This window comes from Halictus rubicundus, chromosome 8 (assembly GCF_050948215.1).
Source record: "Halictus rubicundus isolate RS-2024b chromosome 8, iyHalRubi1_principal, whole genome shotgun sequence".
Lineage (NCBI taxonomy): Eukaryota > Metazoa > Arthropoda > Insecta > Hymenoptera > Halictidae > Halictus > Halictus rubicundus.
The window spans coordinates 16,890,809-16,908,206 of record NC_135156.1 but is presented as its reverse complement, the minus strand read 5'-3'; the positions used below and the strand labels follow the sequence as shown (position 1 = coordinate 16,908,206).

At 48.3% G+C, this 17,398-nt stretch overlaps 3 protein-coding genes across 4 annotated transcripts; 1 reads left to right on the top strand and 2 right to left on the bottom strand.

The window, feature by feature from the left end:
• Positions 1-2,011: 2,011 nt before the first annotated feature.
• Positions 2,012-8,600, bottom strand: LOC143356741 (protein PTHB1-like). Its single transcript, XM_076792670.1, has 12 exons — positions 8,326-8,600; positions 8,175-8,263; positions 7,274-7,538; positions 6,672-6,982; positions 6,141-6,271; positions 5,696-5,873; positions 5,311-5,556; positions 4,472-4,717; positions 3,233-3,525; positions 2,990-3,160; positions 2,430-2,567; positions 2,012-2,348 (listed from the first exon to the last, which is right to left on the bottom strand). Exons 1-12 carry the CDS (start codon positions 8,598-8,600, stop codon positions 2,112-2,114), a joined length of 2,580 nt encoding a protein of 859 aa, XP_076648785.1. The 3' UTR covers positions 2,012-2,111.
• On the top strand, positions 8,492-10,802 carry LOC143356753 (dynactin subunit 5-like). 2 transcript variants are annotated; one of them, XM_076792688.1, is made up of 6 exons: positions 8,492-8,615; positions 9,337-9,518; positions 9,600-9,787; positions 10,146-10,257; positions 10,330-10,561; positions 10,666-10,802. In XM_076792688.1, exons 2-5 carry the CDS (start codon positions 9,471-9,473, stop codon positions 10,525-10,527), a joined length of 546 nt encoding a protein of 181 aa, XP_076648803.1. In that variant the 5' UTR covers positions 8,492-8,615; positions 9,337-9,470; the 3' UTR covers positions 10,528-10,561; positions 10,666-10,802. The 2 variants fall into 2 exon arrangements, with proteins under 2 accessions (XP_076648803.1, XP_076648804.1); XM_076792689.1 differs by lacking the exons at positions 8,492-8,615; positions 10,666-10,802 and having other exon boundaries at positions 9,324-9,518; positions 10,330-10,573.
• On the bottom strand, positions 10,255-17,143 carry LOC143356747 (putative glutamate receptor). Its single transcript, XM_076792681.1, has 11 exons — positions 16,861-17,143; positions 14,865-15,028; positions 13,923-14,246; positions 13,489-13,604; positions 12,731-12,901; positions 12,004-12,245; positions 11,528-11,736; positions 11,050-11,324; positions 10,775-10,969; positions 10,547-10,699; positions 10,255-10,476 (listed from the first exon to the last, which is right to left on the bottom strand). Exons 1-10 carry the CDS (start codon positions 17,009-17,011, stop codon positions 10,591-10,593), a joined length of 1,956 nt encoding a protein of 651 aa, XP_076648796.1. The 5' UTR covers positions 17,012-17,143; the 3' UTR covers positions 10,255-10,476; positions 10,547-10,590.
• Positions 17,144-17,398: the final 255 nt, after the last annotated feature.

Genomic DNA, 17,398 nt, shown 5'->3' with positions numbered 1-17,398 from the left:
GCTCTTCGTATGGATCTTTCAAAGCGTGGGATCGAACGAGCGTTTACGCGTCGACCTAAACGTACTCGAGAGGACTCGATTGAACCGTGCAACGGATGATGTTTGTAACAGAGTAATCGGCGATCGAGCAAGTTCGTCGGGTTACAAAATTTCAAGCAGACGGCGGCGGTGGTTCCGCGCTCATTATTCGGCCAGAAGAAAATCCGCGGACAAAGCTGGCACTGTGGAGGCCGGCTCCTTGTCGAGCGTAGACCTCTCGGCTCGCGTTCCTTCGATTAATTAACCTCGGAAAAGCAGAATCGCGGCGCCTCGCGTCTCGCTGCCGAATGAATCACCGGTGGCGATCCGAGCCGAGCCGCGCGTTTCCTCGGGTTTCTCCGCTGAATACTCCGCGGAACAAAATTATCCGATCGTTCGCGACGCACGAGCTGTTACATAAAAGTTACCGTCCCCTGCGATCGGTCTCAATCGTGCGGCGTTTTCATTCTATTGTACAACCGCTTTGTACAAGAGCCGCGTTTTACACAGCTCGCCGATCATCAACGCGCTCGCTGCCACGATCAAACGACCGGTTTCTTGTTTCACAATTACTGAAATTATAGAGATTCCTTCATGGGAAATTGAAGTATATTACTCCGATGAAAACGGCGCAGAATCCGCGTGAATTCAGTCTCCGAAAGCAATGTGCACCATACTTTTAATATTATACTTGCAATACTTGGTAGGCTTGGTGTGTTAACGCGTTCGCAATCTCACAGTTAAAGATAGTGAAAGCAATTCTGTACACGTCACCGTTTAGGGCCGTAGTATGTTATGCAGAATCCATGACTGTTTTCTAAACGAGGCGCGTCGCATTTGTTTAAACGTCTGAACAGCGGAACGAATGGTGGTAGCAATAAGCTTCCCGCGGCGATTTTTCGTGCGTTCTAGCTGGCGCAGCGTCTTCTCCCAGCCTTGGACGAACAACGTCTGCGACCTTGATGTCATTATTTTCAATCGAGAGGCGACGCGCGGAGATCGTGGAGAAAAATCGAGAGAAGCTTCTACTTCGCGCAACTGCAACGGCACACTATACCAGTCTGCTAACATGTTTTCATAGACTACCTGCATCCAGGTGAAATAAAGTGTCTATACTCTACTCGTTTACCTAATAAGCCAACAATATTGCCAGTCATGTGTCGCGTATACAATGGCAGTTATGACCATTATCGTTATTAAATATCCAGGAGAGTATTCCAGTTGGACAAAGTATTCGACGATTCTGATGATCCCGACCCTAAGCAGGCCTAGAGTTCGTATTTTATTTTTCGGTAAATCAGTTTAAAAAGTCAGAGATTTGAGACTTTCACGGCCCGGATTCATACAGTTTTGTCTGTTGAGGCTTTCGGGTGTAAGCCGTGTCCTAAAGAAAGAAATTTCCCAACGTTTCGCAAGCATTGCAGCTAGCTTCATCAGGGGGTCAGAAGACACACTGATACAGTATCAGTATCAGTATCAGTAATACTGTATCAGTGTGTCTTCTGACCCCCTGATGAAGCTAGCTGCAATGCTTGCGAAACGTTGGGAAATATCTTCCTTTAGGACATGGCTTACACCCGAAAGCCTCAACAGACAAAACTACACTTTAAAAAGTAGAAAGAAAAATGTACACGTATCATCAGACAATCGTAATTCATTCTACGATAATGTTCGCTCAACGACGGACGCATCAGAACGTAAACCAAGCGCTCGATTACGTAGTATAAAGCTGAGAATTGACACAAATGTTCAGGGTCGCGAGAGACCCCACAACAGAGTTAAGGATGATCGCCAGGGCAATGGCGGCTCGTAGGTGAAATTATTTTGGGTGCAGCTCCAGAAAATTTCAGCTTCCTATGTGCGTATCCGCACAACTGTGCAGAGTTCCGTACAAAGATGTTTTTATCATTTTATCGTGTTAAACGTTATGCTGCAGTTCCTATACGCGAGCCGCCATTGCTCCAGGGGATGTTGAGTGCAGAAAATAGAAGAGTACGATTCGAGGGGACTCTGTGTATTTGCAAAGACTGTGCAGCGGAAGTCGGTGGTGTACAGGAAACGTTGTCGGGGTCGCGCGAGACCCCACAGCAGGGTTAAGAGGCCGCAGGGTCTTGATCTCCGGGCTCGACCTCGGCGATGTCGGACCCGTTCGCGTCGTCCACGCGCTCGATCGCGTGCGCCAAGCGTTTCTTGAGCTTGGCCAGCTCCTTGACGGACGCGATGGGCGCCATCGCGTTCCACGCGGTCGGTTTCGTCTCCAGGACGGCGGGCTTCTTGGAAACGGACCTGAGAACGGCGGTGAGCGCAGCGTCGGCGATCTCTTCCCAGTCCTGCGGCGTGCAACGAATCGACAGGTGGCGAGGAACGTTCGAGGAAAAGTCAGCGTCTCGGGAACTGAGGATTCTACTTACGAATCGGTCGCAGGGCCTGGGATCGAAACCGATCGCAGCCTCGATCGCCGCGTACTTCTCCTGGCTCGCGTTCAATCGCAACAGCAGCAACAACAGCCTGCAGCTGCAGCTCAGCTCGTGGCCGGTTCGGTCCCGCGCCTGCAACGAGAAATGCAGTTTAACCGAAGCTCCAGTCACCCTCGCATAACTCGCAAGTTTATAGAGTGCTTGAACGACAGGTGTCGTTGAGTCTTTTGGACAAGTTTGCGTCGAACATTGTTGCCTTCTTGTAGGGTTGTTAAATGACCCGAGTAAATACTCTGTCTTTGCGATTCTTTATATAGACTGCGGATCTTTGTGCAAGATGAACGTGGATCAATTTCGAGAAACAGAAGACAGATCAACATTTCGTTTTCTCTTTTCTGATCTTGAGAAATTGAAAGTAATACGTATCGACGTCCTCGGACCGTGTTAATTCCTTTACTGTTTCAAATTGCGCCATCTCATGAACGCATAAAATCCGCAGTCTTGTAATCTACTGTATCTGATACAATTTTGCAGGTGTTTTGCCACGAGTTTACCGTTCTGGCAGCGACGAGGTCCTCGAGACGCGCGAAAATGGAGGCGTAGGTCGCTTCGAGGAGGAACGGCAGCCCAGTGTCGGCGAGGGATCCGGTGTTCCTCTCGCGCACAGCGCGCAGGATCTTCTTCTCGATGTTCCTCAGCTGAACGGTGAGCAGCCCGATCTCGTTCTAGCGCAGAAAACGACAACCATGAGCTTCTGGATGTTGCGAGGCCGGCAGCGAGAGGGATTGCGACCCCACCGTGATCGCCTCGATTTTTCGGCGAGCGAGAAAGTGCGCCTCTATTCGGGATTGGGTCAGCCGAAGGTGATTCTGGCCGATGGTCGCCGACAGACCCCCCGGCGACTTCTCCTCCAACCTGTCGATCAGCTGCTGGACCACCAAGGTCGTCGACAGCCCGTCGTTCGACTGCACCCGATACCGATTGCTCGCGTTGCCGGAAACGATCGTGACCGCGTGGTCGTTTCTCGTGTGCCGCATCCCTAACGCGTTCATGTTCTGCCTCTGCCCCTGGGTCCGGTTTCCCGTCAATTCTGTGAACAGGGTGGCAACGTTTTATTCCGGTTTCTTAACAAATTCCGGTAACTTAAAATTCCTGATTTTATATTGAAGTGATCCGACGGACGACCAAGTTTGTATTATCATGCTAGTTTCGTCTTACTATGATTATTAACACTAGGTTTACGGGACCCGTCAAAATGACGGGTTCTAATATTTTTAATTTACGATTATTGAGATTGTGAAGATCCATCTACGTGGAATTACTCAACAAACTTATTTCCTTAGGTATATATTATTTAAAAAATGGCTGAAAACTTGGATAGACACATTCTCCTTATTTTTATAAAGTCATGTAAAATTCTCACTTTTAATGCTCCCGTAAGCCTAGTGTTAATGAGTATCTGTTTTAGATTCTTTGGGATTAGGCAATCCATATTTTTCATAGAAGTTTTAGAGGTACCGGATTTAAAAAAAAAATCCAGTAGCCAGACATTATCGGGAGCATTGTTCTCAATTATTGTCAGATTTTTTTACAAAGTGCGTCGTAGTTGATAAAATGGATAATCGATCTTTCTTGTCAATCTGGCTCGATACGACCGAATCGGGGAGGTTGGAAGAATTTGTAAGAATGATCCAACCCTGTTGTTACCCTGTTGCAGGGTCAAGGCAAAAGGAACTAAACGGTTTTATTTGACCCCGTGCGAACGGACCTCTGGTCGAGGCTAGTTTAGACATCCCTGTTCTGGAAGTATAGGGATTACGGTGTAAACTGCCCCTTGTGAACGCCGACCGACCGAAAAAGGAGAACGCCGAATGCAGTCGTTCCGGGGCAGCCATTATCGTATTAGGCTGCGGCCCGGAACCTCTTGATTCCGATCGTAATTTTCCGAACACCGTAGGGGAGCCCGGGCCGTCGGTGTTCGCCGCCCAGACTCTTCGAGGAATCAGGATCGAGCAGAGTTCGCCCGGTTCGCTTACCGGGAAACAGATGGCTCAGGCTGACGAGCGGCTCGTTCCGTTTAATAACGGTCGTGAAGCTGGTCGCGTTCTCGGGCGGGCAGCTCTTCAGCATCATCTTCAGCGGCAGCTGACCGGCCTTCCGAACCGTTCGCAATCCTCCGTCCTCGGAGTCCGTTCGATAAGTGACGATCACGACGATCTCGCACGACAGCGGCGGCAGATCCCCGTTCGCGTAGACCGTTGTCTCTAGGATGTGCCGATCACCTGGACGAAAATTGATAATTAATACATGACTAAAGGCATTTTGTAAGAAAGCGAACATACTTTCTTGTTCCAACAATTTTGTAAATTCGAACGTTTGCCCGGACGTTAACAAATTTGTTTAACCGAACGAAACCACCGTAGATTTGAAGATTCGAGTCACGCCTTTAATACGAGTTGTTTCTTTTCTACTGATTCTACTAATTAGTAGCTCTAAAGATTTCCTCCGTGTGTTCCAGCAAATTTGTTTAACCGAATGAAACCACCGTAGATCTGAAGATTCGAGTCACGCCTTTAATACGAGTTGTTTCTTTTCTACTGATTCTACTAATTAGTAGCTCTAAAGATTTCCTCCGTGTGTTCCAGCTGCGCTAAAACGCCGGTCCGAGTAGGCGTGGCCAGTCACGGGTAGGCGTGGCTTGCTCTAATAGGCGTGGCTTGCTCTAATAGGCGTGGTTCCGTTGCTCCCGAAGCTAGGACAACGCTCAGGCCACTTCTAAACGACCTTCCTACATTTCATATTCATTTCCCAAGTATACTGCGCATCGTTTCGTGCAAACAGAAATAGTGCCAACACTAATAACTGAATTGCTTACGCAGGTTCGGGATGATTTGGAAATCGTGCGTCACCGTCAGCGGCTTGCAAACCTCCACACAGATTTGGACGTCGAGAAGGCTCGCGTACGAAGACAACTCTATGGCAACCTTGCAAGCGAGCGGTCGATCGTCCTGGTCTTTGCCGTCATCGTCGTTGATGGATCGTCCAAGCACCTCGAGATCCGGTGAAACGTTAAGGGCGACGATCAGCTCTGCGTCCGTCATCGCATCGTTGGATCGACCCTCTATTTAAACGCGATTTTCATGTGTACACTGGTGGCTATTCGTTGGCAATTCATTTGTAATTACAGCCAACTGAATAGTTCCGTCTGACTCTTGTAAATACTTGAACGGCTCGGGTTCTTTCTGGGCCGGGCGACTCACCGGAAGGCTTGGTCCTCTTCAGGATCGCCCTGAGCTCCGCGAGCTGGTTTTCCGCGGCCGCGTAATCGTACCCTCTCGAGTGCAAGGGTGGCGCGACGAACAAACCCGGCTCCGCACCCAAGTAGCAAACCTCCAGTCGGCCGTCGTCCGACAGCGCGACGATCGCACCTTGCAGGTGCTGTAACCGGAGCATTGAAGAGGATCGTTACCCGTAACCGGAGCAGGCCGCTCGCTCCTACCGCAGACGGACCGTCGCCGTTTCTCGGTATCGAGCCAATTAATAACCGGCAGTTAGTATCTTCCGGAAAAACGACGACGGGGCAACCTTGCTCGACGCTGCGCGCTGCGATAACCGGCAGATAACGTCGGAACGATAACTGCCCCGGCGTCATTCGTCCATGTTCGAGCCTCTTCTCTCTCGCCCTCTCGTACGCGCGCGTTTTACCTGGAGGTGCGCCCTGGCGATGGTCACCGGAGCAAAGGGCAGCTGCGCCGACCACTTGAGCTTGGTGCCCTCGTAGATCATCAGCGTGCTCGTGTCGGCCACCACGATCACCATCAGTCTTCCGTCCGGCTCTGGAATCAATGTAACATTCAGTTTCGCGCTTCGACGACCATCAGGCGATTCTTATATATTCTCAATTGAAAATCGTTTCTCTACAACGCTGTCAGCTTCTGAGAAATTTAACCCTGCCGATAAGCCGCGCGAAGCAGCCTTGCAGTGTCAGCTTAATGATCTGCTTATTGTTCAAATTTGTTGGACTCGGGTCTATCTTAACCATTTACTTGCTGGAAGCCTGCAGGATTTTCGATCACTGTATTTTATCAGAAATATGCTTCTAAATAGTAATCCCTCAGGGAGTTAAAAAACTCGATAAGAAATCTTGAGCTGTGCATCATAGGTCTCTGACAAGTATTGAATAATCGCCATCGCCAAGTATTAAATAAGCGCTAATCGAATCGTGCGAACTTTTACCGATAACGTAAGCTCGACAGCAGAGCGGCTTGTACTCGAGCCTCTTGGCGTACTTGACCGTCGCGTAGTTGTCCCTCAAACAGTATAGGTGCCGTTCGCCAAGGACCACGATCCCCATCTCGAAGCTAGAAAGCGTGAGCGCCTGGATGTCCAGGATCGCCTCCCCGATGTTAAACGTCCAGTCCGGCTCTAGTTGGTCCGCCTCGATGCGACCTTGTCTCCTTGGTTGACGATTATCCTCGTTGTCGTCGACGGAGTCGTTGCTGCCGCGTCTGGCGTCGCTTCGCACCCACTCCGCCATGCTTTGGTACCTGTAGAAGCTCCGTAGACGATCTTAGAATCTCTAGAAATCTCTAAAACTCATGGGACGATCAAACGCAACGGATATCTTGGTCAGTTATAATGAGACTAATCGCGAATGGTTCGAACCCCATTTAGAATGTAAAGCTGTGTCCATGCTGAAGCAACAACGAGCAACTTTCAGTTGATGTCGCAACTATCTTGAAAAAACTGCCGCTTTTACCGGATAAACGAGGAAGAACAAACGGTCGCTCGATGTTGCTTCAGTGTTGACGACAGTCTTAAGATAGGAGGTAACGTGCCTGTAGCATTCGAGCAACCATGACGTGTTCGAAGTGATGAACAGGTCGTTCCGCGCGACGTAGACGATGGGCTCGGGCAACAGCCGGTTCCTGAGGACTTGTTTGAACGCGAACATCTCCTGCTCGTAGAAGAGGAGCGTGCCGTCGAGGCACTGCACGCAGAGGAAGTCCCTTCCGCGGACGCCGCCGAAGGGTCCCGTGGTCAGGGACACCGGGTACCGCGGCAGCGGGTGCTCGTAGGCGACATTCAAGTCGCAGCGATCCCCTGTCGGATGAGACTGAGCGTTCACGGAATGAAACTGTGTCGACGGGTCAAACCGAGAGACGATCTGCCCCGGCCAGGATAGAGAAAGGTTCACGCTGACGCGACCGGGAATTATCCTCGGCGAACGTAACCGTACCGATCTTCAAACACGTCGTTAACGTTAATTTAGTCTAGCTCGAGGCGTTGTCTCGAGGAAGCCAGCGAGCAACCCGTATCGCTTCTTCGTACCCCTTTAGGTAGGCAACCTGCCTAATTTCTTCCTGCCCCTCTAGCTAGGCAACCTGCTCGGCCCCTACGAGCCCCTTATTCCTGGCAACCCGTGTGGCTCCTTCGTGCCCCTATGACCTGGCAACCCGCTCGCTGCGGTAGTAGCAAATGGACGCAGCCACAAGGAGCATGAGAAACATCTAAATCTTGCAATACAACTATTTCATTTCATATATCCTTGCAAGGTTATTCCACGTGATAGATTAGTTATTTAGAAATAACAAAATTAAGAGATCACTCTAAAGTTATCGGTACTTGGGTCCATCTAGAACATCGTCTATCCATTCAGTCAGTCATATTTCTACAAAAATGTTTTGAAACCATCGAATCAAAATGAAAATACCATAATATGTATGTTAAATAGCAAACCGTATTCCGTAGAACCATCCGCCAGAGTGGCATTGTAGACTATCAACTTTCTCGAGGTCAGCACCGCCAGTCGAAGATCCTGCGAGCCCCTGTAACCAGTCACTTTCTCGTTCCACGATTTTTGAATTTCCCGCGCGGCATAGATACTCACGAGACGAACTTCCCGGTTCGAATATCGACGATGCAGTCGCCGATCCTCGTCTCGATCATCGAGTCCGTGGACTTATAGTTGCTCGGGGACTTGGTTTCCTCGATCCACTGCGAGGAGGGACTGTAGATCCTGAGGTAACCGTCGTGGCTGCCCACCACGAGCACATCTTTCTTCTCCTCGCCGAACAACGATGTCACCAGCAGACATCGTCCATCGAAGGTCTCATTCGCACCGCACGCGGTTCTCCACCATTCCTTTGTCTTGAACAACGACATCGCTTCTGCTGACAGGTGAGGTCTCGACAGGTGAGTCCATGAGCCTCGGACACCTGCGTCGACGATCGACGTTGACGTCGGTGTTTGGTTGCATGCCTTGCTGGACTCCGGCCCTCCCACGTCTCGTTTCCATGGCGTCGCGACGCCAAAACATGCAAGCCGTCCGAGTGCTATTTATTTAGTATGGATGCGCGTTCGATGGCCTTGAGGACGGACTGTAATTCAACTGCTGCGTTTTCGAACGAGAAGCCTGTAATTCGCTCGTACCCGTAACAATCATCCATTACGTTCCTGTATTGCGAGTAATAGCTACAAAGTGGATAGCTCTTCGATTATGAACGCATTTCAGACGTTTCCCTTCGAAAAACAGGCCGTAACAATTACACTGCAAATATTTAGAAAATGTACGTATTTCGTGTTGAACATACGAATGATCAAAATTGTGTGTAGATGTGATAATAAAGAAACGCGGGAAAATTCGCCAGATTCAAATGTGGCGTTGTGGTTCGCACCATGGACGTCAGATGGCGGGAGAGTTCGAATTTGTGGCGGCCTCGGCGAGTGAGCAATCCATAATGAGCAAATCGTTTTTTGCAAATACTAGGTACGCCAACGATTAGTATGTGTGCGAGAATATAAATTATGAATTACCGCAGAATTATCTACTTTGTAGATTTACCGGTGAGTCCAAATAACAGGAATACCATGAATAGCTTTCTTGCGCTTCGTTTTACAGAATTCGAATCAACCGCCTCGAGCGCATGCGCGACGTACGACCCGCCGCCATACTGGAAATGTCGCAGTGACAGATAGGAGGAGTCGATTCAAAGTTTCCTTTTTGGTGATTCGATTGGGATTGAAATAAAGACCATGGAACCGCAGGACGTTTATTACAGCAAGGCGGAGTACGTCGAAACGGTAAACTAAAATGTATTGCGACGGAGAAACGACTGGGGAAGAGAAAACCCGTAAACATAACCTCGCGTTTCGGTGTTTCAGGCATCGGGAAACAAGGTTAGCAGACAGACCGTTCTTTGCGGTTCGCAAAATATTGTACTGCATGGGAAAGTGATCGTGCAGTCAGATGCTATCATTCGTGGCGACCTGGCGAACGTTCGGACGGGTCGTTACTGCATCATCAGCAAGAACGCCATTATTAGGCCACCGTTCAAGAAGTTCAGCCGAGGGTTAGTACTGATTTTTTGTTGGCTGTCATCTTTTTCCTTTGCATGAATGTCTGTATCATCATTTTTTACATTATTCTAAATTTATTCACTATGTTGTTGACAAGGCTATCAGGCTGTCATTCATACGCCACATGATTGCTAGGTAAAGTGTATACGTTCTAATTCTAAGACGATTCTTCTGCCAATAGCCATAATGCATGCGACTGTAAGGGAGCGCATGCATTATTGCTATTGGCCAAAGAATGGTCTTACAGTTAGAACTTATATACTTTACCTAGCCATCATCTAGCGTGCAGATGATACTTTGCCCTTGCTCTAGAAAATAAAGCCTGCTACATTACATCTTCTGTTTGTTCAGGGTTGCCTTTTTCCCCCTGACGATGGGAGACCATGTCTTTGTGGGAGAACGTGCTGTGGTAAATGCAGCGATGGTTGGTTCTTACATATACATAGGAAAAGATGCGGTGATAGTACGTACATGGGCGATCATTTTATTCAAAGCTGTGGACAGTACAACAAAGTAACTTGATTTCATTGTACAGGGAAGGAGGAGCATCCTGAAGGACTGCTGTCACATTGAGGACGGCGCGGTTGTACCTCCGGAGACCATAGTTCCGCCGTTTTCACGGGTGGCCGGCAATCCAGCAAGATGTGTCGACGACCTGCCCCACTGCACCCTCGACGTGATGCTGGAATTCACTAAGAACTACTATCGGCACTTTCTGCCGGCCCGAGTTTAACCCCCGCTGTTGTACATACCTCGTGCATAAAAAGGTTTTCTATTTATTTCAATCTCTATTTGTTCACTGTACCGACTTGAATCCTTTGTCTGTATCCGGACGTTGTACGACAGTGGTATCGAACACCGGTTCTCCCAGCGGCCAATCAATCTCGTTCGTCGGCCGGTGTCGCCTATGGAACGTCGAGAAGGATATTAGGCGAGCAGAGATTAGACAAAGAGAACAGGACGTGCATTGCTGGCTGTACCATTTGTACCACAGCAGCTCCAGCACTAACACGAACAGACTCAGAAGCGCTCCGTATCCCATCGAGACCAATGCGAAGTAGCACTCGGTGATCCCGATGCTGAGGAAGTTAGTGGTCCCGTGGCACTTGGGTCTTTGCGTGAACAGCAGACGCTCCTCCCTGTTCTTCAGTCCGGTCTCGTGCACCCGAAAAGCTCTGAAAAACCATCGGAAATGATTCACCGGCCGACTCTGTGCTACAGGACGCTTCTTTGCTGCGCAATCTGCGAATCTTACGCGTTCCTTAACACCTCCCTATACGGCGACCCTACTTGAATAATCATCAACGGATCCTTCTTGTTGAGAATGTCGATCTCCTCGATGCCGCACTTCTCTTCCTCGAGGAACGTGTCCTGCACCAAGTTGTAGGCGGCACCCAGGTCTACATGCATCGCGAACATCTCGGTCCTCATGCGATGTATCCCCTCGGAGAGGCTCATCCAGGTGTGTTTGCCGCCCTTCGGCTCGATTTTCTGTTCTACTATCGCCTTTTTCACCGGGTCTGTGAATTCCTGTGCGGTCGGAGCACGATTACACCGACGGTGCTCTCGACGGTACAATTTCTTACGAGAAGACACTGTCTAAGAGTCACACTCCAATGATTTGAGAGTGCTGATAATGGCTCTCGATACAGTGTCGACTCGCGAGAGTTTTACTCTCAAATGGAATCCCAGTTTTAAAGATTACGCCGACCAGTCGCATAGTGCACGCGTACCTTGAAGTAGTGACGAGCGTAGAGGATATCTTGCGCACCGAACTTGAGCGGACTGACCAACAGATCGGCCGGGGTCTTGATCATATCGGTAGATGACTGAAGTAGGGTCACGATGTTAGCTGTGTAGGAGGCGTACAGGCTCATCGCAGCGATCAACAGCATCAGGGTGACGATGCGGGGCGGCACTCTGTATGGCTCGTAGTAGTAGCCTGTCGGATTTGGGATCGAGTCTCGATTCTAGACTCCTGAATGCGTATGAGGGCCGGCACACACGCTCCACATTCTCGTCCCTTATGCACGTGCATAAGTTGCAATGCGGGACGAACTGTGTATGTGATGTTGGTGTTTCCGTGTTGCATTGTAACTTATGAACAAGCAAAAGGGATGGAGCGCATGTGGTGGTCTTTACAGTGATGTCTCGGTAACAGTCGTTCTTCAGCCAGCCTCTGGTGGCTCTATCTTAGAAGCTAGCCTACCTTGTTGAGCCACGGCGCCCAGCACGACCATCAGGTTGTCGCTGAACGTCTGCTCCGCTGGGTTCAACGATTGCCAGTAGTCCGACGTGCCCCGAATAAATTCCCACTTGGTCGACAAGCACAGCATCACCAGGACCAGAAACAGGAATACGCCGATCGCGTGCCAGACAGACCGGTGGAATGGCATCGTGAAGATGTTGTTCACCGACGACAGCAAGGGTTGACGAAATATGAAGGCAAATCTGCGATATCGCCAGTTATAACTGAACTCTGGATCTTTATGCAAAATCAACATTTTTCTTCTACTAAGGCACTGGAACCAAATGAAAATGTCTTTCTTCTTGTAATGCTATTAGCAGGACAAAATGTGTCCATACTCTTCGATTCTCTTAATGTTTCCTTTGTCGTAAATGCACAAAAACCGAAGTCTACTTATAACTAACATCCGTCTCGGATATTCAGGAAGTTACGAAACTTTGAGGATACATAGAGCAGCCATAGGCGTGTATCACGCAATGTTTCTTTGCTATCTGAATCCCTCCGAGTGGTTAAAATTGGCTCCGAAGATTCGGCTATTTTTCAATCTTATCTTGCTAAGTAGCATACTGTAAGAGATAGGGAAATTATTTTAAGACAAGAGTTAGCTCTTTTGATGGGATCTACCGATTGCCGAAGGATTTGAATTTCCTGGTTGGGAATCTTCCGTCGTAGAAGCGCGACCCCTTACCGCATTCGCGTGTATATCTGCAAATACTCCACTACGTCCAGCCGTTCATGGATGAGGAACATGCCTGTGCCTCCTATGTCTATCTCGCGACGCTGCACCATCCCTGTCATCCCGCTCCACGAGCCGTTCCCGGTTGGATAGCCCCACGACTTCGTAGTGCAGATGTCTATGCTAAACAGTAAGCGTTGCGAACCACGGTAATGCCTCGATAGATGTGAAAATTTTCTATTTTCCTGCTTGGAGACAGAAAGATCGACAGGACAGTAAAGAGGATTCTGACTCGTTCTCTTTCCGTCTCCGCGCAGTACATGGCCCAATCGCAACAACTGTGTCCCCCCACCTCGATCACGTGGTCCCCGACGTCACTGAGACGCCAGCCAATGAGGAACAGCATCGAGGTAAAACAGTACCTCGCGCCGCTTCTTTCGCAAAAACAGACCGGATAAACTTTTTCATTTTTCCATCGGTCGGAAAGCGGATGAACATTCCAAGACAAATTTTAATTAAGCTAGGTATAGTCTTGGCGGCTCGCCTTTCATTCGATGCTCGATAACTTGACCAAAAAAAAATCGTACAGCGGCCAACGAGGGCTCATTTCAAAGACGAGACTCCAATCTTGAAATCGACGTTGGTTTCGTTAATTAAAAAAAATTGTTCAACGTCCGTACGAACGTTCGAATTTGCAAAATTTTCCGCAAGACAATGTCACCGGGGTCGTTCGAACGGAGGACACGGGAAAACGCGGGAAGGATACTCACGTCGCGTTTATCCTCGCCATCATGATCAGCAGCCAGGCATAATTGGCCTTCGTTACTGTATCTATATGCTTATTTCCGTAATCGGTTAAGTGGTTGATCGTATCAGGATCGGTGACCTACGAACGCAAATGCACCGGGCTGATTTATCGTTGCGCCACGCACACTCGTAAATCCACCGTCGATCCCGACGGCGGTAGAACTATGCGGATATGCGATGCGATTCGATTCGATTCGTATGCCCGTGTGTTTGTTCGGAAAAGCCAACGGGAAAGAAAAAATATCTGATCGGAGGAGATCAATTTCCTATCTTATCGGGGAGGTCGAAAATCGCGGACGCTTCTACGAACGATTCTATCGCCGATGACCGATCGAGAGAACGATCGGAATCGGGTTGAATTCGCGCGTTCACGTCGCACATAATTGCTCTTAGGTACCACAATGCACGCTTTCAGCCGAGTCCCGTGAAGATCCCGCCGACGCCGCGACGTCGCGATCAGATCTCCTGCGCACAGGCCTCCGTCCGCTGTCCAGGTCCCTCGATCCTCGATCACCACCTCGCCGATCATACTCCGTCTGTAGATCGACCGGATCTCCGTGAAATTCGCACGGGATGTCGCCAGGAACACCTCGCTGTTCGGCAGGACCCTCGCGTCCTCGAAGATAGACGCGATCGACGCGAGATCCGAGGAACTCGACGATCGTCGATCTCGGAGCAGAAGCCATCTGTTCGGGGCGTCGAACATCTCGATCTCGTTCGCCTGGAACCAACGCAATTTGAGCACATACGCTAAAGAGCAAAACTGAGTCTACGCTATATTTGAAGCAACATAACTTTTTCAAAATTATATCAAATGACTTGAATTTTATCGAGAAGTTAGAAGGATTAGTTTATTAGACGAGGTGTACAAACTTCTAACTTCTAACTTCTCAATAAAATTCAAGTCATTTGATCTAATTTTTAAAAAGTTATGTTGCTTCAAATAGTGTAGACTCAGTTTTGCTCGTTAGTGTAGGTTTCAATTTCCAGCTTCTAGTCATTCTATTCACATCGTTTTCATTCTCCTAGCACCACGAATGGACTGCAGATTTTTGTGCAAAATTATCTGCATCGGTATTGCCACATACAGGTGCCACATAGACATTTATTTCCTCGGTTGATAATTTTAATGAGTCGAAACTGATACCAATAGTGTTTTTAAAGCCTTTACATTTTTCTACTGTTTTTTCAGAAACGCAAAAAAGTCTAGTGGGCGACTTCGCACGTTGTAACTTGGAAATTCTGTCCCTTTGACGACGAATTTTTCTTGTCTCTGATCTCGCAAGAACTTTGGAACAGGGGGAATAGGAATTGAGAAACTTTGGATTAACCATCGCACCGATAGCAGCATCGGAATCGCGTAATCGCAGTCCAGGTCCAGGACTCGCAGCATCCGATGATTCTCTGGATCGCGCAGTCGCCCGTTGTACCCATCCGAGTCTCTGTAGATCTCGTGGATCAATCCTGCCGTCGACATCTCGCGAGACAACTCGATTGCATCTTCTAAAGAAAATCGTAAAACATTAGAATCGAAGGATTGCGGTTTTGCGAACAGGCCGGAGGGAACGTTTGTATAGCAATGCAAGTAGGATGATAAAATGCGAATGTATTTATTCTTCGAAACGTTCAGTCATCTTTATATGTCGAGGAAAATTCTCCGACTTTTGCTGTCGTCTTTTTTGTTCTCGGAACTGAAAGTTCAATTCCGTTCTATGCAGTTAAGTGAAAATAAGTCAAGTTATCTTGCGTCTGCGAGAAGTACAGGGAGGAGATTGCTCGTTATCGAGTGATTCGCAACAGAGGATTAATGAGCGAAGTTTTCAGCGGCAGTAGCTGTTTCAGTCGTAAAACGAACGAGTCATCTACAGTAACGTAATCTAATGATATCTTTCGGGATAAATCCATGGAAGAAGCTTTTCATGTTTCTCCTTAATATCGCGCAGTCATCTAGGAATCCTACCGATAGGAAAACGATTACAAAATCTTTGTTGCATCGATTTTCTATTTTCAAACGCAATATTGGATTTCTCGATCATAGGATGCGTTCAATGAAAAATATTATTGCTGAGGGTTGCACGGGGTCTGATAATCTCTAGCAATCTACACGCGATTTTTCTTCATTCTATCTCTCTGTAACTGTATTCTTCGTAACTTGTACACAATCTCACGTCGTTCTATCTCTATGAAAAATCGATACGCGATTTTTCGTCACTATATCTATCTGCGAAAGACAATGAAAAATAGTAATTGTCGAGGGGATTGGGAAACAAGAGCATTTATCATTATCTCGTCACCATCTCTTTTGTTCATGAAAGTGCTCGAGCACTTCATCGCGTTTCTCGGCACTCCACAGATTTTTTTATATCAGCCGACAATGTAATGTTTTCTCCGCGATGGGAGTTTATCGTGTCGATCGACGTTTCCTACAAATCTATTACATCTCTGACGTACGTTGTTCTGTGTTCAATTACAAGCAGCTCGACCGAGTCATAAAGGTTTGATTAAACCCAATATAAAAGCCGAATATTTGCAGGCCTTCGTCTGAGCCGATGATGGCTGCAATCACTGATAAACCTGATAGAGGCTGAATGTTGGAAACGTTTAACCCTTTGGAACTGCACTTCTCTCGAATCGTCTAAACAGGTTTATCCACGAAATAGCAATTCGCGATTTAAATGGAGCCAACTATCGAAACGCAATTAAACTATGTCATTTTGTAGGACGTTCTGAAGAAAAGGAGTGGGAACACGTTGGACCGCGCTGGATCAACACTAGGTTTACGGGGCGCTGAAAGTGGCCATTTCACGTTACTTTATCAAGATGAGAAGAGGTAATTTGGTTAAAATACACAACCAAAGAAATAAATTTGTTGAACGATTCCTCGTGAATCTCAACAACCGTAAACCTAGTGTTAAACGATCTAACAGAAGAAAGTCACGGAATATTATGCTGTGTGCTATGACTCTAGACAGCAAAGAATGAACTATCATCAGATAAACTGCAAGACTGTAGACGTCGTATATCCGTGACGGTGGTATCAACGTGTTAAGGTGTCTGAAAATCCGGAGCTTTCACGATCATGCAACACGCAGGTGGCTCTAGCAATTGGATCACACACTGTAGAGGCTGTTTCGCATAGTTGTGAAACTTGATTTCTTTCCCGGGCGAGGGTAGCTCGTTCTCTCGATTGCTCAGCCTCTTCCGAGAGAGTAAAGGAGAGGTGGAGAGAGAAAGATACAGAGACTTATTAAGCTGGAACGCCTACGCAATCGCGTGTTTGCACCGAGCAGTCGTGTTGCGCAATCCCACGATTTCGTCCGGCACGGTTCTCTTACCTTGTCCCAGGCGACAGAGATGCGCCGACACTGTTATCGGTGGGAACAGAAGATCGATCGAGTCGACGATTAATCGAGGGAACGTCTCGTCGAGGGCCGCCGCTCTCCGGAAAATCGTCGAGCAGACGAGCAACCACCGAACGAGCCGCATCTCGACCGCAGACCGACTCGATCGAGATTCATGCGAGCGAGTTACGTCGCCGGGGACACGCCCACGCAACGGACGAAGATCCTGAATGATTTACCAGCCGACGTCCGACAATCGGCAGCAAACAATCGCCTTCGAAAATAACGGTCCGCGGCCGGTTCCTCGAATCACCGGTATTCGAAAGTTCCGATGATAGCTAGCCCCCCCCCCGAAAACGATCGATGAAACGAGCCTAACCCGTTCTTAAAAGAACGTGAATGTTTGATCGACTCTGTCGAGCTCTTCGCTTACTTGACTCCTAGCAATTTTCGTATCGGCGATTGTAAGAAAGCGAATTGTTCGATTGTTCCGAAAGTCTGCAATTCGGAGCCGAGGAATTCAACGTTCCAA

Excerpts from the sequence above, each read along its gene's own strand:
- LOC143356741 (XM_076792670.1), bottom strand. The coding sequence starts at position 8,600 with ATGTCGTTGTTCAAGACAAAGGAATGGTGGAGAACCGCGTGCGGTGCG. Across the intron at positions 3,161-3,232 it reads GAAAAATCGAGGCGATCACG|AACGAGATCGGGCTGCTCAC; the intron begins GTGGGGTCGCAA and ends TTTCTGCGCTAG. Across the intron at positions 2,568-2,989 it reads ACCTCGTCGCTGCCAGAACG|GCGCGGGACCGAACCGGCCA; the intron begins GTAAACTCGTGG and ends TTCTCGTTGCAG.
- LOC143356753 (XM_076792688.1), top strand. The coding sequence starts at position 9,471 with ATGGAACCGCAGGACGTTTATTACAGCAAGGCGGAGTACGTCGAAACG. Across the intron at positions 9,519-9,599 it reads AGGCGGAGTACGTCGAAACG|GCATCGGGAAACAAGGTTAG; the intron begins GTAAACTAAAAT and ends TCGGTGTTTCAG. Across the intron at positions 10,258-10,329 it reads TAGGAAAAGATGCGGTGATA|GGAAGGAGGAGCATCCTGAA; the intron begins GTACGTACATGG and ends TTCATTGTACAG.
- LOC143356747 (XM_076792681.1), bottom strand. The coding sequence starts at position 17,011 with ATGCGGCTCGTTCGGTGGTTGCTCGTCTGCTCGACGATTTTCCGGAGA. Across the intron at positions 14,247-14,864 it reads CGATTCCGATGCTGCTATCG|GCGAACGAGATCGAGATGTT; the intron begins GTGCGATGGTTA and ends CGTTGGTTCCAG. Across the intron at positions 10,970-11,049 it reads AGGGAGGTGTTAAGGAACGC|AGCTTTTCGGGTGCACGAGA; the intron begins GTAAGATTCGCA and ends ATGGTTTTTCAG.